Source organism: Miniopterus natalensis, chromosome 1 (assembly GCF_054644295.1).
Source record: "Miniopterus natalensis isolate mMinNat1 chromosome 1, mMinNat1.hap1, whole genome shotgun sequence".
Taxonomy (NCBI): domain Eukaryota; kingdom Metazoa; phylum Chordata; class Mammalia; order Chiroptera; family Miniopteridae; genus Miniopterus; species Miniopterus natalensis.
Window position 1 is genome coordinate 199,399,108 of NC_142081.1, and position 23,956 is coordinate 199,423,063.

At 47.1% G+C, this 23,956-nt stretch overlaps 1 protein-coding gene across 3 annotated transcripts in view; it reads right to left on the reverse strand.

Annotated features, from left to right (window-relative positions):
* The window catches only part of AFAP1 (actin filament associated protein 1), a 100,481-nt gene that overhangs the window by 20,956 nt on the left and 55,569 nt on the right, over nt 1-23,956 (reverse strand). For all 3 annotated transcript variants that reach the window (XM_087828385.1, XM_016195798.2, XM_016195797.2), the window contains exons 7-12: nt 22,756-22,935; nt 17,097-17,192; nt 14,219-14,300; nt 12,723-12,872; nt 6,353-6,564; nt 3,245-3,390 (exon numbers count right to left, since the gene is read on the reverse strand). In XM_087828385.1, the coding sequence (XP_087684511.1) occupies nt 3,245-3,390; nt 6,353-6,564; nt 12,723-12,872; nt 14,219-14,300; nt 17,097-17,192; nt 22,756-22,935 (866 nt within the window). The remainder of the gene's footprint in view (nt 1-3,244; nt 3,391-6,352; nt 6,565-12,722; nt 12,873-14,218; nt 14,301-17,096; nt 17,193-22,755; nt 22,936-23,956) is intronic.

Sequence of the window (23,956 nt, forward strand, 5' to 3'; positions counted from 1 at the left end):
CAGGGAGCACAATACAAGGATCTATTAGGTATCTCTCCTCCTGGTAGGTGGAACCCCTCATAGCAGGGACCGTCTGTGCTTGGTGGTTGTCTCTGGTTCTCAGCAGTGTGCCAGCACTCACACTAGGGCACAGTTGTCAGGAAGGAACGGGGACCACGAGGGGGCAGGACAGGAGCTGACCTGCATGGGAGAGACCCCAGCAGGGAGCTTCTGACTCCAGGACATAAGACTGAGACATCACAGACATACGATGTCCCAGCTGGAAGACACTGAGCCACTATCTACCGCTCATTTTACAGAGAGGGACCTGGGCCCCAAAACTAGTCTCTGGGCCAGAAGAGCGATGGTTCTAAGATAAGTATTAGGACCTCTCTTTTCCCTGGTGCTCTTTCTACAACAGTGTTTTCAACCAAATTGAAAAGTAGAAATGAGATAAGGGACCACATGCCACTTGTTAAACCCAAAACAAGAGTCACTCACAGGAAACATATATTATGGTAAAATACACACAACATAGAATTTACTCTCACACCATTAAGTGCCCAGGTCGGCAGCATTAGGCACATTCACAGTTGTGCAGCCGTCACCACCATCCTCTCCAGGACTTCATCTTCCCAGACGGAGGCCCTGTCCCCATTAGACTCCTCCCTCCATCCCTCGTCCCCTGGCACTGCATTCATTCTACTTTTTGTCTCTGTAGATGTGTCCACTGCAGGACCTCACGTCAGTGGAATCACGTGTTTGTCCTCTTGTGTCTGGTTCATCTTACTGAGCATAGTGTCCTCAAGGTTCATCAATGTTTTAAGAAAATATATTTTCGCCTGGCCGGGCGTGGCTCAGCAGTTGAGCATCGACCTAGGATGCAAGCGATTGGGGTTCAATTCCCAGTCAGGGCACATGCCTGGGTTGTGGGCTCGATCCCCAGTCGGGGGCGTGCAGGAGGCAGCTGATCAATGACTCTCATCATTGATGTTTCTATCTCTCTCTCTCCCTCTCCTTTCCTCTCTCTGAAGTCAATAAAGATATATTTAAAAAAAAAAAAGAAAACACATTTTCACCTAATGTCCCGGGAGTTCAGATGAGAGGGTGGCTCAGGATAACAGCTTCCTAACAGTGTGTCTGCTTCCCCTTGTCCACACTCACCCACTGCCATTCATCATTGTCGTCGCCACAGCCTTCTCCTGAGTCTCCAACTGAGCAGTTCAAAATGAACTTCAGGAGAAACATTCAGAACTCTGCCCTTGTATCATATACCCATGGATCTTATTCAAAACAGGCCTCAGGAAGACGTGTTTCAAGAGTCCAGCAATATTAAGATTCCTAAACATGCCTTTTTTCTGGGGGATTTTAATGACTTTTTTCTTGCACAGTCTCCTCATTGCCTCTCTCCCTCAAATAGAGCCGGCGCACAGACACTTCCCTAATGACCTTGATAAGATTCATTAACTGGCTGCCAATTTGCATACAGGAAAACATTAATTTCACCTTAGAATTTATATTATACTGGCAAGCTACCATATTCTATGTTTTGAACACTGTTTCCTTGTTAAATCTCATCTCAAGTTTTACAAGAATGTGTAGCTAGAAGCCTAGAACGTAAAAACAAACTTTACTGCCGACATCTACAAAGATGTTAACGACACAGCAAAGATTCCTGCAGCCATAATCTTGTTACCCGCATATTTTCAATAAATAATTTTCAATGCTGCAATCCATATTCCTTTCTCAAAAATGTGGTCTCCCGCACTTGGTTTAGATGAATATTCCCCTCATTCAGAACGTGGGAGCCAAGCTGAGTTCTAGGGGAAATACTTTTCCTTAGGGCTCCTCTTCAGTGTGGTCATCAGTTAGTTCCTCTTTAGTGTGGTCCTCAGCTCCCTGACTACAGCTGAAGTTATGAGTGGACTTAGGAGAGGCTTTTGGAAACCTATTAACTTCCATATAACCAGTGAACAGCCATAAACTCTTTTCTTTTATATCACTCTAGATGTGCAGATTTGGCGACTTACAGATGTTACATTTCCTAAAAGGCCACTTTCAACATGCTTCACTGAATGAGTGATTAGGAGATGCACTGTAATTTACCTGTACTCTGCTGATTAGGTGGGAATGTTACTATGGAAAATAATGAAGATAAACAGAATAGTCAGTCCTTGACTAGGTCCTGATTTTCACACAAAGCAACAGGAGAAAGTGGCTTATACTTTGGAAAGCCTCTCGGATTACTGGAGATCCTCTGGCTGAGCTGGACCAGACTGGTTTATCTATCCAGGCTATGGATCCTGCTGCAGTAACACGGCAGCCTGACTCCTGATATGGGCCAAGGTATCTTTACTCGGCTCCAGAATGTCCTGGCCAAGCGTTAAATAAGCGTTCATATGACTTTTACAGAAGAAATAACAATTCTAGGGCTTTGTCAAAGACATCTCGGTGAGTCCAGCATTTCTTCGACTGCAAGTGTGTGGCGGTGAGGAACATTGCAGTGACAAACGCTACAATGATGCCTGCCAATGACCCCCCCCCCACGTCTGCACCACTGATGCAGATGGTGCCACAGAGGAGAGAGAAACCAGTCTATTGTTGTCAAGAAAGTGTGCTGACCTTCAGACTGCCTTTGAGGGGCTTGCACACCCCCAGGAGTCTGTGGACCATACTTTGAGACCTGTAGCTATAATTATCTTTCCCATCAATACGTTAAAAAAAATTCATGGTTCAAAGAATGTTTTTGTATGCGACAGCTTTTTCTTAATAAAAACCACAATTTAAATTTTAAAAGTACATGACTGATGGCTTCGAAAACTCAGTCCTCAGTACAGCAATACGTAGAATCATTTCTGATTCATAGCTCTGTTCCCCCCACACAAGGGTCAGCACATTGCAGCCCATAGACCACGTCCGGCCCACTGCCTGTGTCTGCAAATAAACTTTTATTAGAACAGTCAAGCCCATTTGTTCATGCCTGTCTGTGGCTGCCACAGCAGAGCTGAGTGGTTACAACTGGGAGTATTTGGCCCACAAAGCCAGGAATATTTACTATCTTGTCTTCTACAAAAAAAGTCTGCCCACCCTATTCTAATAGAAAACACAAAGGGTTAAAACAGCAAAGCTTTCACCAATGCCTGGATTAACATAACACGAAAGGCAGAGTCTTCAGTTGTTTTTCCTGATACACTCACATAAAATGTAAACACTTAGGGAAAACAAAGTTGTTCAGCCCCACTGCCCGTCATGGTGGAGGTCTTACCAGAAAGTCTGCTTGGCCGTCTGGATGACGTTCGCAGACATCTCCACATCTATGTAGTCGTAGTGCAAGGCCCCGGGGTCTGTGGAGGAGCCTGTCTCCGCCAGCAGAATCCCGATCCATCTGCCCATGTCCTCAGAAGATGACGCCTGAGGAGGTGAAGGGGGAAGTGCATGTCATTTAATTAATGGTAGAGTTTCAACAGGTTCATGATGTGTCAACAGAGACCACACACAAACAGGAAGGCAGTTGAACCTGAAGCTCATGCGGATTATGATCAGGAGGGGGAGCCTCCACCTGAGCCGTGGGATCGACGCTGCATTCACACCAAGCCTTGAAGCAGAGGCTACATAATGGCTGGACCCAGGCTGTGAAAACCTGAGGTCCTAAAATGCCTGCCAATTATTTGGGGGAAAGGAGCTAGGGTATAGGACATGAAGCTAATGTGATTAGTTAAATCTCAGCTAAATGAAGTTGTTTAGAAAGCCTCACTAATCTGGCCTGAAAAGACGCCCCCGAGCCTGTGCTGGCCCAGCCTGGAAAGGACCACCAGGCGCAGGCCCTGCAGGCCTTACACTCCCCTAGCTGGGCCTGAAGTGACATTTCATTCCACTTCATCAGATGGTATAAAATATTTACTTCCTTTCATATCAGTGTTTATGTAGCTGCAATAATGTTTCGCAATCACTGAGCTGCTGTGCTTGCTATTTTTAGGATGTTTAAAATGCTCCAAACCCTGAATTTGATCTTAATTTGCAAGTCTGAGATACATCCTTAATATTTGGTTCATTAAATCTTTAAGTCGTTGTTGTTACATGATTTAGAAAATTGATTATATTACATTTAGAATGGTACATGGAATGTTACATCGATTTGATTAATCTCACACATAAGTAATGTATGAAGTTTAGGGGACACTGAGCTATCGCAGGTATGACTTAATTGAATGTCAAAGAAAAAATAAATGTAAATTAAAATTCTTTCAGAACTCTGCAGATGTTGGTGCTGTGTGTGGCTTTTCTGTTCATGTTTGATTTCAGGACTGGACTCTGGAGGGGGTAACGGAGCACGAGAACTCTCAAGGATCCGGGCCTGAACCTGCAGCGCTTGGAGCAGGGTGTCACAAGGGACTTCCTCAGCAAGCCTTCCCACCCTGCCCTTCTCCCTGGGCATCACTACCCTCTCAGATGGCAGGAGTGACCTCTCCTTCCTCCTCTGGCACCAGCCTCCTGTCTTGTCTTTGCACCACTCTCAGAGCAGCTGCCAGAGCTCTGCAAGAGCCCCACATGGTCTTATACTGAGAGCAGAGCCCCCCATTTACGTCTTCAGCTCTCTCCCCCTGGATACCCTACAGGTATCAGCCCACAGAAGTGCTTGCCCAGCACACTCATTCCAGCCTGACACGTTTCAGACAAATAAAGACGCCAAGAGGGAAGAAAAGATGTGGGTGTGGTCAGTCAGCAACAGCAGCAGGACCAGGACCCAGAGATTCCCCTAACCCAGGCCTGGCCCTCCTTCTGAGGGCCTCATGCTGCAGAGTCAGACCTCAGACCTGCTGTCTCCACTCTTGGCCCTGAGCTCTGAGGAAGTAAGAACTATGCCCTTCATCATCTTTTGCCCCCACCAAAAAAGTTGTTTCCATGAAAATCGTCTCTGAAACAAACTCCCATCTCCCATCAAGACCTTGGAGATGAAAGAAAATAAATAAATAAGTAAATGCCCGGCCGGGCGTGGCTCAGCAGTTGAGCATCGACCTAGGATACAGGCGATCAGGGTTCAATTCCCGGTCAGGGCACATGCCCGGGTTTCAGGCTAGGCGGCCGATCAATGACTCTCATCATTGATGTTTCTATCTGTCTCTCTCCCTCTCCTTTCCTCTCCCTGAAATCAATAAAGATATATTTAAAAAAACAAAAACAAAAAACAACCTTGGAGATGGCCTATGTGGGTCCCCTTCAGCCCAGTCACAGCCCAGTCTATTTCCTCCACTGACTGGCACCTCTGCTGTCATTTAGAATGTGGTTGTACATCTGATTAATTAGAGCACATCAGCCACTCCATTAACCCTAACAGACCTCGTCCCATGGACGATGTAGCATAAATATGCTGCAGGTGCCATGGAAATTCTGCCATGACATGGTGTAGACACGGGTACATGTGTCTGTGTGTGTAACTTTGCATCTTTGTCATTACAACGCCGAATGGGAAAAAAGACAAAGGGGGGGCCCCGCCGGTGTGGCTCGGTTGAGTGTCGTCCTGTGCACTGGAGGGTTGCTGGTTCCATTCCCAGTCAGGGCACACACCCACGTTGCAGGTTCAGTCCCCAGTCGGGGCACATACAGGAGGCAACTGATCAATGATTCTCTCTCACATCAATGTTTCTCTCTCTCTCTCCTTCCCTCCCCCTTCCTCTCTCTCTAAAAACAATAAAAACCTATTTTAAAAGAAGATAAAAGGGGAAAGGTCTGAATTAATATCGGGTAGAAAATAAATATAACAGATGAAAAATAAAAATTCAAACTTTCAAAAATGAACGTTAAGTAGCTTGCTGAGGCTGTTTTAACCACCTTTTTCTGCTTCAGCGAACACATCCTGAAAAGGCAGCCAAAGGAATGACAGCCATGCATGAAGCCAGGGCTCCTGCAAACCAAGGTCTCGGTTCCCACGTGCCACGGCTTGCTGGCCACTGTCATCTGCAAACACGAACTGTGTCTACGAAGAAGCTGTGGACACTGAAGGGAGAGTCACAGGAAACCGCCATCTCAAGGCAGATGTCACTAGGGTGGAGGCTCTGCTGGGAATACTGAGGCAAGTGCTCCTTGGTGTGGAACTGTGTGTGTTTCCACACAAATATACATGGAGAGGAGAGGAGAGGACACGAGGAGGTATCTGGTGGGCAAGTCTGATTTGCATGGCTGAGCAGAAATGGGAGCAGTGCTGTTTAATTTTTCAGGACCCTCAGAATGGGAGGCCACAGAGGAGCAAAAGCAGAGACCAACAAAATGGGCAGAGAGATGGAAAAGGGCATGGATCAAAGCCAAGGTGCCACCAGCAGGGCGCGAGGAGCTCTGACAGAGGAGGGAGCTGGCTCTGGAAGGAAGACCATCCTACCTCCAACACAGCCACCTCTTGCCCATTGCGCAGGAGCCGGAAGGTCAGAGGGTGTCTGGAGTCCAACCCTGGGATCACCTCGCAGCCACGGAGAGGAATGGACGCGATGTGGGTCTTCAGGTCGGTCCTGTCCTTGTGCAGAATGAGCTTGTTGTCCTTGACCCGGCACCAGCGTTCCCGCCAGCGGTTGTTGGAGAGCACGTTCAGGTGGCCTGCAACGACATGGAGCCAGCAATCAACTCCCAGAGAAGACGCCTACGCACCCATGCTTTGTCTCATAAAAGGAGCCAGGGCAGGAACATGCACAGAAAATGCCCCTCACACCATTTTAGATGCAAATTCACATACATGGGAAGAGCCATCGCAGCCATACGACTCATTTCAAATAAGCTTGGGGCTTTTCTCAGGACAACAAGGCCCTACTGGAAGCCCCTAATCCAACACGGTGTGATGTGCAAAGAGCCCCGGACATGGTTCCTGTTTCCATGGGAACTGGCGCTCGCCGGGAGAATGTAAAGGGTCATTAAGCCATTGGTGTCTGGGAATGAGGACACGATGGCCTCTCCAAATAGCTGAAGTGACACACAGAAGGGGGTTTAGATTCATTCTAAGTAGCTGCAAATGACAGAGCAAAAGTTAGAGGAGGGCAGACTTTGGCTCCACATGAGAAAAAGAACAGCTGAAAAGGAAAGATTTCCAAAAATTAGGGGCCCTGGAGTGGTAAGCTCCCCAGCATTGGAAGTGTGCCAGCAAATGATGGAATGGTCCCTGCGTGAGGTCCCTACTCAGAGGCCACACGTCCTCGGTGACCTTGTCTCCCTGGTCACCATGCTGGAGGACTCCATCTGACTGCTGAAGCCTGCCCAGATGGCACCTAAACGTTCCAGTCAGAATGCACAGGAAATCTGCCATCCAGGTGTGGAGATACACAGACACAGCTATTTAAATACAGAGATATCTTCACAAGTGATAAAACTACAGGAAGAATTATCCTTACTTTTATTGTTTGGTTTTTTTATGTGAAATTTACAGGTTTAAAAAAAATTTTTTTTTAACTCATTGATTTTAGAGAGAGGGAAAAGGAGGAGAGAGAGAAAGGGACATTGATTTGTTGTTCCACTTATTTACATACTCATTGAGTCTTGTATGTGCTCTGACTGGGGATCGAACCTATAACCTTGGCGCATTGGGACAACGCTCCAACTAACTGAGCACCCGGCCAGGGCTTATCCTTATTTTCAAAAAAGAAATCTCTTCAAATACAGAAAACTGATCACTTTCATTTGTTACAAAACATAAAATGCATCTTTCTAGAAATATCATGAAAAACAGACTTCACAGGGTGGTGTAACTGCTAACCACTACATAATGCTAGTAGATATGGCCCCTTCCTTTAAGGTTCATGAAGAGAGTTAAACAGCATTAAAAACGCAGGTCCAGAATAAAGAAAGGGTTCCTTAAGTCATCCAGCTATTCTTGCAATTCACACATGGGAGTGTGCACACACACAGGGCTCAATACAAAACAAAATAATGCTTTCCCATCCTGAGTTTCAAAAATGCTACTTGTAAACGACACACTTCTGATACATTAGTCTTTAGCAGGAAGGAAGCTCCACTGAAAAACCCCGAGTCAGTTCTGGCTGGACACAGCAGTGGCTGTGAGGACTGTGTGATATCTATGGTTCGGCGCCATCTCTGAGTAACGAATCATGCTGAAAGACTGCTTCTTTGGACTTCTGTGAAATGACTGCCAACGGCATCCATCGTCAGCATTCTGTGAGCATGAATGACACAGAGGCCCGGAGACAAACGTGACCTTAACAAAAATCAACACACAGAACACTGGCCATCGGAAGCACTAAGCCATGGGCACTGCCAGGCTAGGTCAGGCTGGTAGGGGCAGCCTACGTGTGACCTGGAGGGGAGGTTCAGTGGTTGCTCTTCAGGGACCTTGAGGCGGGAACTTCTCCAGCCTGGGAAAGGCCAGAGGTTTGGCCGGGAGGGGAGCATGGGAAGCAAACACCTGAACCATCCAGGGCCCTGGTTACAGCCAACCTGGGACTCTGCTGTAGGAACCTGGCCTGATGCAGGTGACAGAACCACAAAAGGAAGTGCAGGTCTCAGTGTTCACTGGGGAACTGAGGCAGTGAGAAAAGCCTGGGGTGGTCTGCCCACCCAGTAACAGTGCCGCTCTTCCTGTCCAACGTCAGAATTCACCGCACAATGTCCTCAGTGCAGGGGACGGCAGTTCTGACGACGGAGCCACCACCCTGAACAGGGGAAGGCTCTCTCATAGTATTTTCTCCCCTGACCGAATCTGGCCACAAGTCACCAAATAATATAAATTCCTTGACATTTGAGTCACAAAAGGAGTGATTCTATTGGACAGACTCCTATTTGTGTAGAACACAACTTCCTATGAAATTAGCGTGTTTTAACGCCTTCCTCAGATTTTAGAGTCAATTTCATGGTAACTGCCCATGCGTGGCCGCTAGCCTCCCTGTCCAGCACACTGCCCTCTGCTCTTCTCAGAAATGGTGGCCTGAAATCCCCATTCTCTGGGTAGGGAGCGTGGCTATGCAAGGCCATGCGGGGGAATGCAGACCACCCACCTGAGGAACCTGGAGTCAGAGGGTAAGACCCCCAAGTCCCCTAATACTCTCCCAACCCAACACCGCTAGTGGGGCTGATGGAAGGGAAGCCAGGACTGTTTGGGCTCCTGATCCCACCACCAGGGGGAGCCGCAGTGCAGCCCAGCCCCCTGGACTGGGCCCTCCAGCAAGAGCTGCAGGCCGACTAGGTCACAGGCTTGCCCGGATCACTTCAATGTTATGGTTATCTTAACAACTGGGAAATTTCAGTTTAACATTTTGAGATTATTTTTCTCCAAATTGTAAAGAACTCGTTTTCTTGCAAAACCGTGGCAAGTGTGCATGAGGCTTCATGAGAACTACAGAATTAACTTTACAGGACCGAGAGCAAACAAACAAAAACACAGAAGGAGGGGACAGACACCAGTACTGATGCACTCAGCTGCTGGGATGACTGGCCTCTCTGGCCCAGGGTGGGCGGCTCTCAAGGTCAAGCAGCTGCTGAAGGACTGGCTGCCTGGCAGTAGAGGGGCTGAGTGTTCGCTGAGTCCTCTCTGGAGAACAGGAAAAGGTGCTGTCTGCCTAGAGGCCACTGTGCTCTACTCACACTTTTAAAAATATATATATGTTTTTATTGATTTGAGAGAGAGAGAGAGATAGAAACATCAAGGATGAGAGAGTCATTGATTGGCTGCCTTTTGCACGCCCCGTACTGGGGATTCAGCCCGCAACCCAGGCATGTGCCCTGACTGGGAATCAAACAGTGACCTCCTGGTTCACAGGTCAATGCTCAACCATGGGACCACAATGGCTGGGCTCTGCTCACACTTTTGAGAGGACTTCCATCCCAGGGAGTCTTGGTCACTTTTGAGAGGACTTCCATCCCAGTGAGTCTCAGTCACTTTTGAAAGGGCTTCCATCCCAGGGAGTCTCAGTCACTTTTGAGAGGACTTCCATCCCAGCGAGTCTCAGTTACTTTTGAGAGGACTTCCAACCCAGCGAGTCTCGGTCACTTTTGAGAGGACTTCCACCCCAGCGAGTCTCGGTCACTTTTGAGAGGACTTCCACCCCAGCGAGTCTCGGTCACTTTTGAGAGGACTTCCACCCCAGCGAGTCTCGGTCACTTTTGAGAGGACTTCCACCCCAGCGAGTCCCGGTTTAATCAGCTGAGAGGAGCTGGCCCTGGGAGAGAGGCCCTGGAGAAGCAGCTGTGGGGGAGGGGGACCAACTATCCAGATGAAGCCAACAGTCCATTCTGGTCCTGCTGACCCCGCAGCACCTCCCTCCCTTCTCTGGCATGCGTCCTCTAACAGGCACACATGCCAAGGAGATCATGTGCCAACACCCCTGATACGGCAACTTACACCAAGAACACTTTCCTCCCCGGGACCGCATGTCATTGGACCTTTTGTGACTGGATTAGGACAGAGGGAGCAGCATGTCACTTTCCTGCCTATCTACTGAAAGTCCTGCTATTGAAAACTCCACAAAGTCACAGAATGTTAGAGCCAGGATCGGCCCTAGAAATACCCAGCAGTCCTTCAAACTAGCCCAGGTTACCCTGACCCTAACACCCTGAGACCCTTCCCTTCTCTCAGCTTCGGCATTTCTTATTATCTCTGCCCTCATCTGGCATCACCTTTCATTTGCCTTGAATATGGCTGGTATGCTTAGTTTTTTTTTAAAAGCACATCAGGTGAACAAATACATAATGGTGGCAACCATTTACTGAGCATAAATGATGAGCTAGGTGTCGACCTTAGTGCTTCATGTACTTTCTCTTCAATTCTTATGAAAACAGGGTGATTTCCGTATTGAGCCCATTTCACAGATGAAGAGCCTGAGGCTCAGAGAGGTTGTGCTTTTGCTTAAGACAATCCATCCAGCCGACACATCCTTCCTGGTTGCTGTGACTTCTGGGCTCTGTGCTCGCTGGGTGCTGGGGACACAACTTATGAACAAATGAGCCCTGAACCTTCATCCAGTGATTTAGGAGAAGCTGGAAATTGAGTTGGGACAAGACTGTTAAGAGGCCCTGATATAAGAAGCAGAAAAGCCTTTGTTAAAACACAGTATGACATGATCAAAGGTTCTGAATGTCCACGTGGTGGCTGTAGGGACCCAGGGCGGAAGGTGGCAGGCAGGAGATGTGTATGCTGGTCAGACAGCAGACAGCAGCAGATGGAACAAGAGGAAGAGTGAAACTCGAGCCTTGACAACAACGGCCAACTTCATAAAGCACCAGTCATCCCAGGACTCGGGAGCACAGGAGAAAGGGTCGTGTGCCAGTTTCAGGTGTCTCATTCAAGGCCTGTACGAGAGCCGGCCAGCTGGTGCTGGGTGCACACTCCACAGGCCTCGGGGAGGAAGGCGACACAGGCGGCCCTGTGGCACTCAATCCACAACCCCCTCCCCCAAGCCGCTCCTCACCTGTGGGAGCACCTGTGGAAAACCATCTCCCCCCCACCCACTAGCTTCTTCATTACACACCCAGAAGCCCAGCTGCCCCGGCTGCATGAAGAGCTGGGTCTGAACTCCGCTCCCCGGGTCAGCGCTCTCTCTTGTCCCCCGAGCTGCGCTGCCCCTCTGTCCGCCCCCTCAGCACATCTTCTCCTGCAGCAGAGAGCAGCTGCAGGAACTCAGCTTGGCAGGACTGGTATCTTGGGCCTTAGTCCAGCTACTTTTTCTGCCTGAAACTCTGCAGCTATACTAAAATAACTGAAATTAGTCACATCCCCCTTTATTTCTCCACAGACTCCTTCCTCCCTGTCCCCTTGCCCCAGTGAGAACCAAGATGACAACTTTAAAATCTTGAGGACAGAAACTGTCCTCCTAGTAGAGAGAGAGATGTCCAAGAAGCCTGTGAAGAGACCCACAGGGGTGTATTGACAGGCTGCAGACACCCCATCCTGCTCCAAGGTAGCAGTGGGGCTTCCCAGGGAGTGCCCCGCAACAGCACTCACTGTGGCGTCTGGTCACCACACCTACCAGGCTGCTTGCTAAGAGTTAGGAGCAGGTACGTTTTGGGTATATTCAGGGAGATGGAGAAGGCCTGGGCCACGGGGAATCAGTAGCTGGCTCTGCCCCCGGCTGGGACGCGAGCAAGTCACAGGCCTCTTTGAGCTGTGTTGTCACCTGTAAACTGGGGTCTGGCCACAGTCTCTACGTTGCCTCCATATGAATGTTTAATTGTTTCTCATGAAAGAACTTTTTCCTCCACTGACCTGCAGCAATTTTAAAAACAAAAGCTAAAAATCACTTTTGGGTGGATAATTCCCTCTATTTTTTTTTTTAAATATATCTTTATTGATTCCAGAGAGAGGAAAGGAGCGGGAGAGAGAGAGACAGAAACATCACTGATGAGAGTGTCATTGATCAAGCCCACAACCCGGGCATATGCCCTGACTGGGAACCGAACCCCGATCGCCTGGATCCCGGGTCGACGCTCAACCGCTGAGCCATGCCCGGCCGGGCCCTCTTTCTATTTTTAATCCCTAACTTCTAACTCCTCTCCAGGTTGGTGCAAGAGGAAGACACCCCCCCCCCCCCCCCACACACACACACACGGCTGTGCTTCATGATGCTCCAAAGGCAGAGATCACCTCAAACCCCTGCAAAGTCTTTTATTAATATGCGGTAAAAATGTAAAACATTTCCAATTCATATGATCATCAGCCTGACTCAGAAAGGCGCGAATGAAAGAGCCCGAGAGGGACGTGACACAGGGCAGCTGCAGGAGGGAAGGCTCGCGTGGCGCATGGTGGGGAGCTGTCTTACCGCAGGTGGGCACGTCTTCCTCAGCCGAAGAGGTCTGCTCATCAGTCGATGGCTTTTTCTTTCCCAAACCAATGATCTTGGTGATCTTTTTCCCAGTGACTTTAGATACGGTTCCCTTGCCCTCTGATTTGGAACTTTTTTTCCTCTTAACTGTCAAGAATAACGACAACAGTAAAGCATGTCAATTATAGACCTTAAGTTAGAAAAACATTAAACTAAAGCTAAGTCATAGCCAGTTGTCTTTACCCCCATTTTACTTATTGAGTACTGGCTGTATGCCAGCCTCTGGGGACGTGGTTAATAACGGAATACTAATTCGATAAGTCACCAACAGTTTTAACACGTGATTAAATCTTTTTTTTTTTTTTTTTTCCACGTGATTGAATCTTAACCGTGTGCAGTGCTCGCACTGGGGACCATCGAAGCTTCCGTTTGGACTGGAGCCAAGACCTCAGTTCCCTGTACTCCTAGCAGTGGCGGCATCAGTTAGATATTTACTAATTCACCCAAGATCACGGTGCACTGGCATATTACATAAGGGGGCATATAATTCACCTTGAAAGCACAAACCGGAGTCTCAGAGGCACTCCCTGTGAGTTTGACCACATGGGGTGTGGACTGTTTCCATGTCCAGTGGAGAGGATACCATTTAGAGCTGCTGTCTGTGTTTAGGATTTTCTCTGCAGCCAGCAGTCTGTCTGAGTCACAACACGGCTGGGACAAAGGGACCATTACTGAAAACCCTCAGCTGCAAGTTGTCCAGAGTGAGACACACATGAAAGGTAGGAGAGAAGGTCAGAATGTAGTTTAACTGTTAACTTCCTCCAGGAACTACTCATTGAGTGGCTACTATACAAAGCATCATGCCAGGCAAAAAAGTATTTGGACCAAGGTCATCTTTACAAAGTATAGAAGGCTGCTCTTCTTTAAAAAAACCACAGGAGAATGAGAGATATGGATATATTCACTCCCATGTACATCGCAATACACATCCATCCTGCAGAACCTATCTTGCAGGGCCCCTGGGAGAAGAAACCATGAACAAGAGACCAACCACAGCGGCGTCTGCTGTGCCTCGGCACCAGGCAGGAACCTGAGATTGCATGTTGGTCTACTCCAGGAGAAACCTCAAAGACAGCTTTCCTGGATGTGATTACACATACTGTGCCCTGTGGACAACAGATAATGCCTTCCACTGAGTACTGATGGAGAGGACGACAATTACACTCAGACCCGACTGAGAGGAAAATCACATGGACAAAGCAAGGGCCATGACCTTGGGTGTGAGCCTTGTAATATCAAGGCCGCAGGATAGCAATGAAGATTCAGGGCTACTATTAACGAAGGGGCTTTCTCTGGATCTCTGGCGACACAGGAGAATGACAGATGCATAACCGAATCACCAAGGAGATTCACACATAACCAGAGCAGACAGAACTGGCTGCAGTTTTGGGTTGTTTCTGTTTTGAGTTTGTTTCTGCATGAGCAAGACTCACCTTGCTCCTTCCCATTACACACAGCGACTCCATTTTCTGTGATGCCCTCCCCATCGGAGCTTGGTCTCTCAGAGGACAGTTTCTGTAAGGACAAAACGGATTAACTTATTCTCACAACGGTCACACTGGCCAAGTGATATATCATAGGTCAATCAAAAGTTATCTTGAAGCTGGAAGAAAATGTGGGTAAATTCACTACAATCTAGGTCTCAGCGACAACACAGGCTAGCTGGGGGGCTTATTTTCAAGGGCCTGAAAAACATCCAACGAACAAAGAAAAAACCCACTGAGGTTAACCAACACGTCCTACAGTATCATGACCATTTCATTCAACTCACTTTTTCTCACAAATAACTTTGAAAAAATATTACGATTACAAAAAAATCTCATCAAACCATTATGCTTCTAGAAATAAATACCACATTACCCGTTTAATTTCCTTCCATGAATACTGAGCACATGTCAAGCAGCTGCTTTTAACAAATGCGCTCAGATATGCACAGAGTCCAGCTGCTATGAAACTGTTGAAGGGCACCAGAGTGCTTGCAGTCACGCCAGTCCTGACACCTGATCTCAGGAGCATAACAGGACTCTAGGTTGGTATCTGAAGAAGCGACATCGTTGGGGGAGGTAGAAGAATGTAAAGGGACTTGACTTTGGGTGCTGAACACATGATATAGTGTACAGATAATGTGTTATAGAGCTGTACACCTGAAACCTATATAATTATTAACCGATGTCACCCCAATAAGTTCAATAAAAATTAACACACAAAAAGAAGAAACATTGTTTAGAGCTGGAATCCTTCCATCCAACCAGAGAACCTGTGGAGTCACAGTGGAGGGCACAGGCTCCAACCTTTGCCGCCCGCCCCAGGTCTTCCGCATTATCCCCCAAAGCCCCAGAGCCTGGCCAGCCATGAGGTAAGTGCTGGGGCATGGGGCAGCACACACGATCACTCAGGGAGAGGGCTGAGCTGTGCTGGCCTAGAATGGCAGAAAGGGGTCTGCGTTGCACAGCAGTGCTGGGAATAGCCGCAGTGAAGGAATCAGTGGTATTCTGTGGGAACCTGGTATGTGCTGAGCTCTAGTGACAGAACGACTGAGAGCTGGTATTGCCCAGCCCTCAGGCCAAGAAGAACGCCTATACTCCTGAGAACCAGGTCAATAGGTCTGCCAGGCACAGCACAGCCTCAGAAACCACGCTAAGTAAAGGGCGCTGCCAGGTGCTGCACGAGTGGGTGAGAGAGAAACTCTGATGCCCTGGCTGATGGGAAGTAAAATCAAACAAGTCTTTTTGGAAAGCAATATGCTTAGCAACATGGTTCAAATCTGAAAAAACAATTCTACCCTCTGGTCTGGTAATCTAGCTTCTAGGAGTCTTATTTTCAGGTAACAAAGAAGCAGCAAAGGCTTACAAAAAGATGTCAGGTTATTTTAAATGGCCAAAAAACAAAAGAGCTAAATTTGGGGCGGGAAGGAGTAATATGATAGTAAAGTCATATGAATTTCAAATTACTCAGCTACTAAAAATGCAGAAACACTTGTTGCTTGTTATTAATTTTCAAAAGCCTGGAAAATTGGTAATAACATAAAGGTAAGTGGAAAAATAGGCAGCATAAAACTTTTATACATCAGATTATCCAAACTATAAAAGAAACACATGAATGGGGAAAACTGGTTAAAAATACAGTGTGGAGAGGAGCTGCATCCTCTATGTGGTGGGTTCATGGATGACTTTATTCCTCCTATTTGTATTTCTCTAAACTTTTTGAATTTTCTTTAGCAAGGAGGTATTACTTTGTAATCAGGAAAAAAAGAAAAAGAAAGAAACAGGCCTGCATATTAGGTTGAGGGTCATGAGGTTAATTTTGTGTGTCAACTTGGAGGGTGTTTGTGGATGAGACTAACATTTATATCAGTGAACTCTCAGTAAAGTGACTGTGCTCCCCAGTGTGGTGGGCCTCACCCAATCAGCTGAAGGCCTGAATAGCACTAAAAGGCCAGCCTCCAGAGCAATGGAGAATTCTCCTGCAGACAGCCTTCAGACTCATAGGCTGGCTTACACAGCAGGTTTTGAACTTGCCATCCTCCATAATCACATGAGCCAATTCCTTATGGTAAAACTTATACATAAAGAATTCCTTGTATAAATCATACATAAACACACACACATATACATATACATAAATACATACACACACATGCACATACACCCTGTTGGCTGTTTCTCTGAAGAACCTTGACTAAAACAGGAATGGACAAAGAGGATCTGTTTCCTGGCAGGGGCTGAACAGGGAGGACTGGGACAGTTCCCTGGACACAGCTACCCACAGGACACTGCATGGCAGGAAGCCAGGATCTCTATGGAAACAAGATCTGTGTAGGGACAGAGAGAGCTGGGCTTGTGACATGACAGGGATCGGCATATATGTTTGTGACAAGGGCAAGCCCTGGCCCCCCTGCTGCCTACAAGGAAAACGAGACCAGCACAGGGGGCAGGAAACGCAGCCGGTTCTGTTGGAAGAAACCTCTGCGGAGGTGCACTCATACAGCACCTGCTATATTCCGGAAGGACACAGACCTGAATTCAGGTTTCACTCTGCTGTGCAATAGCTGGGTGACCTTGAACAAGGCCCTTAACACCTTTAATCCATTTCTTTATCTATAGCTGGGAATAATAAGACCAGCCACACAGTCTGTAAAATGGCCAACCCAAGCTCTGCAGAGTGGGCACCTGAGATGCATACAAGCAGGATTGCAGTATTTTTCGGTCCTTTTCAGCTAGCAGTGCTGAAATCCCAGAGAACACAATGAAACTTTGAGGGAGGCCTGAATTCTCTGTAAGGTGCTACTCCTAGGAAAAGCAAGCCCCTTACCTTCTCCAGCTCTGTCTTGTGCACCGGGGAACTTGAGGGCGGGGGGCACTCTGCATCCACGGGCCCGCTGCAGCCGCTGTAGACTTCTTTGATCACCTGTAATGAGTGTTGACATTGCTGAATGTACCCAAAGACAGAGATGATTACAAGAGGGGCATAAGCCTGAGATGAACAGAGGCATGTGGTGTGGCAGGAAACCTGCGGGTCACAGCTTTAAGTTCCAGGCCACATTTGTTCATTCAGTCATCCATTCACCGACTGTCTGTCCACTCCTCCTGCTGACACAGGTCCTGGGATACGCGACATGGGTCCACAGGAACAAATATGTGGGGGTCCTGCTCTCATGGGGCTTCTGTTGCAGGAAGATTAGGATGAACAATGAGCATCACCAGGAAAGGCAGGTACATAATGTAAGACAGTAATAAGTACTGCAAAGAACAAAGGGGCCTTTAACACATAGGCGTGGCTGACTTAGAGCAAGAGGTAAAAGACAGGCCTTGCTGGGGTGGCATGTAAGCCGCAAGCTGATGGCCAGTGGACCTGGCACATGAAGAACTAGAGGAAAGGGTTCTAGGCAGTGGGAACAGCAGGTACAGAGGCCTGTGGTGGGTGTTCAGAGATATCCAGAGAGCTGTGTGGCACAGGTGGCATTGGAGATGCCAGGAGGAGACAGAGTTTATATGAGTGCAGGAGGAAGCCTGGAGCACCTCAAAGACAGGAGGAGTGGAATCATTTCTGGGAAGGAACACAGCACAGAGGTCAGGAGGGGGTTCCAGAGCCCTAGTGCCTGGGTTCTTCCTGGCTTCCACCAGGCACAAATTAATTATCTGCTCTGTGGGTCAGTTTCCCCATCTAAAGAATGCAGACGCGACAGTCCTACCTTCCAAAAATTAAATAAATGCCGTAAGACAGTGCCTAAACCATAATGAACTTTCAACTATTATGAGGTGGTAGAGTACTGTTGTGGGAAGAAAGAACGATTCAGATGCCAGGGAAAAAAAGGTACAGGAAAATGAGTGAAGGCGATGGAGAGACGGGAAGGGATTCAGGATGTGTTCCGGAGGAAGACTCAACAGGCCCTGCTGATGGATTAGATGTGGGGCATAAAGGAAGGGGCCAAGTCCAAGACAGTGCCTGTACTCACACCACATACTCAGCTGGAGGAGACAGAAATAGGTGGGTGGGAGGGAAGCAGGTGGGTATGTTTGGAGGCAAAAGCAAATTTCCAGTCAGAGCTAGAAATAAACCAGGCAGTTGGTGGCAAAAGGCTGATGCTCACAGCCTGGATGGGAGGGTGAGACCAAGCAGACCAAGTACCCAGGAGAAAGACCCGAGGCAGTCAGCAGGTGAGGCAGAGCCAGAGGAGGGAGACTGGTGGAAGTCGGCTCTGGGCTGGGCCAACATGGAGAGTGTGCCTCCTAAGAGCAGGGAGGGGGAGGGAGAGAGCTGGGAGAGAGCCCAGCAGAGGGACCTCCCAGGAGTTTCTCTGTAAGGGAGGCAGGTGGAGGGGACTGGAGGGGATTCCTAGGGAGGGAATGAGTACAACACGATGAGCTGGGAGGGCGGAATGGCATCGAGAGGCAGGGAGGATGCGAGGCTAGAACACTGGGTGCTGGGAGTCCGAGAGCGCCCGTTGGAGAGGTTGTTTCCTCAGTGACTTGTGAGGCAGGAACATCAGTTACTGGCCTAAAGTCCTAACCTCTCTGAGCCTCAGTTTCCTCACTAGCAAAGGAAGGAGCGTCAGGATGACCCATCTTGCTATTTAACTCTGGTTTAACTCAGAGAAAATGAGACCCTATGTGCTAAAGCCTGAGCCAGCATTTGGGATGTGCACATTCAAACATGGGGGCTGCTGTCATCATCGCCATGGTCCCGTGCGAGCCAGTGATACGTGTGGAGGGCTCGGAAAATGGTCCTGACCTGGACGTACGGAGTGGGCTCGGCGGCGGGTGCTACTGGAGTTCACAGCCACTCCTAGGGTCACCATGGTCCCCTCCACCATTACTGAGCATCCATGTGAGCTGGACGTGGCTCTCATGGGGGGCTATGCAGTAATCGGAAAGACACGGTTCCCAGGTCAGCAGAGCTCACACTCTTCCCACAGGAAAGTTAGCAGGCAAATCTTCCAAAATGTCTTCTGTTCTTTTTGGAACTAAGCTGCAATCTGAGTTCAACCCAAGTGCCTCTGGACAGAAAAGAAACGCCCAAGTCCAGATATCTGTGTAGCAGCTTTGCAGTATGATCTCAGCAGCACATCCGAGCGCGCTGGGCCTCCCTGGGGCTGGGACTGCAGCCAGGGACTCCCAGGCGAGGACAGTGCTTCCAGCCATTTTGCTGCTCAGCTGTTCTATGAAAAAAACAAAGTGAAGTCCACATCTGAGACCAAAACAGGGAAAAAGAAAAAGAAAAAACCCAGAGAGCTTGCTGCCATGTTTGTGTCCTTGCTGATACTGATGTGTGACATCAACCCGGGAGCTGTGCCTTCTAAATGTCTCGAAGGGGAAAACAGGGGTGTCTCTCTGTTTCCTAAAAATTTCACTACTTTTTCTGGTAGGTTTTGATTCCCTCGCAGCCCCAATATGTTCATCAAATCTTTAGTTCAGAAGGCAAGTTTTTATTTGATCTAAAAACAACATTTTGTCTTTTCCCTAGGGCAGCAGTTTTCAACCTTCTTCATCTCATGAAATGCAAAAACTAATTACTAAAATTCTGCAGCACACCAAAAAATATATTTTTTGCCAATCTGACAAAAAAATTAGATATAATTTTGATTCACTCACACCAGACAGCTATTGTTGTGTTGGCTGCTGTCATTTTTTTATTCGACAGTCTAAGGGAAAGGGGTCAGTGTGCCTGACTAAAGAGCTGGGGTTGAAAACTGCTGCTCTAGGGAAAGAATATAGCACAATGGGGACTCCCAGGCATTTGTGTCAGACAGAAACTGGGGTTCAAGCCCCAACTCTACTGTCTCCTCCAGAGGTGAGGCTGAGCCCTCTAGATTTTGGCCCTTACCTCCCTCCCCCAGCAAATGCAGACACGCCTGGGGTCACTGTGACACAAAGCGCTGCAGTGCCCAGCCAGTCCTCCTCCCAGAACCTGAGCTCTTTCCTGGGATCACAGCATTAAATGACAATGTTTAGTTATATAAACAAACCTGAAGTTCACAAGCTGTTTTGCAGGAACAGGCCAACCCCACAAACACAGCCTGTAGAGACCTGTCTGGCAAAGCTGCCACTCAAGAAACAGCTCTGTCTCTGTCTCTGTCTTTTAGGGAAGAGTCCACATAGCCCTCTGGCCGCACTGCTCCAATTACTCCTGCCAGCCTCCTTCCTGGGTGTGGTAGTGTGAGTGGTGACTGCAGGGGAAGGATGCTTCTTCTCTTAGCTAAACAGACTCATCCTTCCAGACTTGGCTTAGGTTTCACGTGATTGGGAAGCCTGCTCTGCCCTCCTACGTGGGAATACAGTCTGGCTGCCCCTCTACGTGCCAGGGCCAGCCATGCATCCCTCTGTTGGACGCTGGCCCCATGTGCATCACCTATTTACAGGTCTGCTCCTGCTACAAAGCTGTGCTCACTTTCATAAAAGGGCTTATGCCAGTATGCCCAATGCCTAGCTCGTGACAGCAACTAAAGAGACTTTGATTAAAGAAAAAAAAAGGAGGGGACAAAGAAGCAAACTGGGCTCAAAATACTCTATGGGAAAAGAACTCCCTGCGGAGTTCATTAAGAAGCAATAAAGGTCTATCACCAATTGCTCTGAACAGCTACAGAAGAGGTTTCTGTATTACTGATTTTACTTTAAAGAGCCATGTTCTGTAAGAAGTTCAATGTGTATTTAAGAGAATTGAATCCAAATTCAGAATCACAAATCCTTCAAAAAACAAATTGTTATATGTTCTGTGGTATTTTTGTGTGTGTTTAACTTGAGCCCTCATCTCCAGAAACACAACCTCTGCACATTTTTAAGGAAACCTGACCACTACACTTCTGGGAATGCCGGCTCTTGTCTTCTGACTGACCCCTACGAAATGGCTCATGTTTTTGGCATCTGCACACATACACACACTCACACAGTCAGTTAATTCTGGCAAGAGCTGCTGGTAATGGAAGTTGCAGACCAAACAGAGAGAAACAAACCTGGCACGATTCTGAAGAAGGGTGTGTCGAGTCATGTCCTGGCTATACAGACCTCATGCTCTCACACTGACAAAGGATGTGCATCTTAATCAAAAGATACTGAATTGTTACATTAACGTCGCATTTCAAAACATGGAAAGCCTAGAAAATAAGTTTGTGACAATATGGGGCAATAGCAGTTTATATTAATAAAAAAAGGATCACAGACTAAATTTAACAGCTAACACTATATAAAGCTATTAGAAGGAAACAGGTAGAAATCTCCAGGACCTTGGATTAAACAACCTAAGCTTCTTAGCTATGACATAAATAGCAATATAGAGGAATGAAATACTGATACATATGACAATACAAATGAACCTTGAAAACATCATGCTAAGTGAAAAGAGCCAGTCACAGAAGGACACATGGTGCATGAATACATTTATATGAAATGAGAACAGGCAAATCTATAAGGACAGGAAGCAGACAAGTGGTCGCCTGGGGCTGGGGAGGGATGGGTGGAGTAGTGACTATTACCATAGTAAGTACGGATTTTCTCTTTGGGGTGATGAAATGTCCTGAAATTAGATTAATGGTGATGGTTGCACAACGCTGTAAATATACTAAAAACCAATGAGTCATAACTTTAACAGGGTAAATTGCATGGTATGTGAATTATACCTCAATAAAGCTGCTATAAAAAAAGTATTGAAATAATTTTTTTCCCAAATACAATGACCAGCATGATCATCAGATAACCTGGCACACGCAGACAGACTGACATAAACAAGAACAAGCACAGCAGCAGATAAAGGAACAGACCCACTAAATTCCACCAAAACCGCATTTGAAAAAACCATGCCTGGGATGTGCTTGTTATGGAGATAAAAGGCCAAGCAAACATTTCTGCAAAAAACAACTGGGAATTCTAGAATTAAAAATTACCATAACTGAAATTAAGAACACACTGAACAGGAACAAATTTAATAGCAAATTAGACACAGTAAAAAAGAGAAATAGTGAGCTGGAAAGTAATGAGGAAAAATTAACCAGACTAAATTTTTTTTTTTTTTAAAGGGGATAGTAGATACAAAGAGGAGAAGTAGAATATAGTGAAAAACTCTAACGCATATTTAAATGTAGTCGGGGGAGGGAAGGAATGGGGCAAAGTTGTATTTTAAGAGAAATGGCTGAAACATTTTCTGAAACTTAGAAAGATGACAACCACAGATTTCAGAAGCCTGAAGAATCCCAGGCAGAATAAATAAAAAAGAATCTGTATCCAGACACAATAAAGTGAAATAAGAAAACCAAAGTAAGAAAGTGCTAGAAGCAGCCTGCAAATGGGGCCAGAATGCCTTTGAATACATGCGTTAAAGTGATTAACCTGAAAGTAATCAGAATAACCCACCATCAAAGACCAGACTATTCAGGTTAACCTATGTTTGTGTACGCTTGAAAAAACACACAAGTTAAAATAAAAACAGATCTCAGAGCAGCTGGCAACAAAACAGCTCAGAAACCACACCGGCCACATACCTTCAGCCACTGCTCGGCCTGCTCCTTGCTCTGCACGGCAAGGACAAGAGGGTCTGTGCCCTGCTGGGTGATTTTCAACTCATGCTTCTTCTTTTTGCCATCTTTAGGGATATACGTGATGTTGCAGCCTGGGAGAGGCAGTTCCATCTGTGGCTGCTGGTCCTTGGAACTTTTATAGCACTGCATTCAAAAAGAGAAAGAAAAGTCAGGTCATGCGGGAGCGCAGGCAGGAGCACTGATAAAATGTGGGCATAATGAAAATGGAGTGTGGGCGTGGCATCTGGAGGTCTGACCGAATGGTAGGGATGCTTGGCAACTGGAAAATGGACCTGCAGGCTCTCCACCTTCACCACCGCTCCATACCCAGGCTCATCTCCGCGCACATGTAAATACATCTGCTCAGCAACTCAGGAAAGTCTACCAACCACTGATGACATGACCCAGTGGGAAAGGGAAGGCCCTATGCTGACTGGGCTGATGTGCTCGTGGAGCTTTCTCAGCAGGTTACATGAATATGACTCATTAGACTTGCTGAAATAACATGGCCCTGGATACTTTATTCATTGGTATCTGCCCATCTCTTCTCTTCCCTCTTCTGAAGGGCAGATGAATTATTTCATCTGTAAGAGTATAAATATCAGCACATAATATACAACAGTGTCTGCAAGGTTTCCCTTCCAGTTAAGAGGATCCCAAACTCATTCTGCTCCATTTACACAACTACATTTACTCTACAGATTTCACTGCTGGGGTTAAAGCAGACCTAGCTCCTGTCATTCTAGGTTTGTAAAACCTGGAGTCAAGTCTCTGTCCAGATGTGTCCCGCGCCCTATGGTTTAACTGTAATCCTGGGGACAGAGAGCACACCTCCTTCATGGAAATACATGTGCCCATGAAGGTCAGATATATGGGTCCCAGCTCTGTTACTACTGCAACCTGGGTTCTGGGAAGTTTGTTGAACTGTCTGAGCCTATTTCCTCATTTGTAAAGGAGTTACTAGTACTTACTTCAGTTATATTAAATTATTCATAACAATAACATCTACTATGAATACCGAGTGTTGTCCTGATATGAGGCATTTCCTGCAGCTCAACCTCACAGATTCCTGCTTTGCAGATTAAGTTAACTTAGTTCAGGAACTTGGTTTAGGAACTTGGTTCAGAAACTTAGTAAGTAACCAGTAACTTTGGTTAAGTAACTT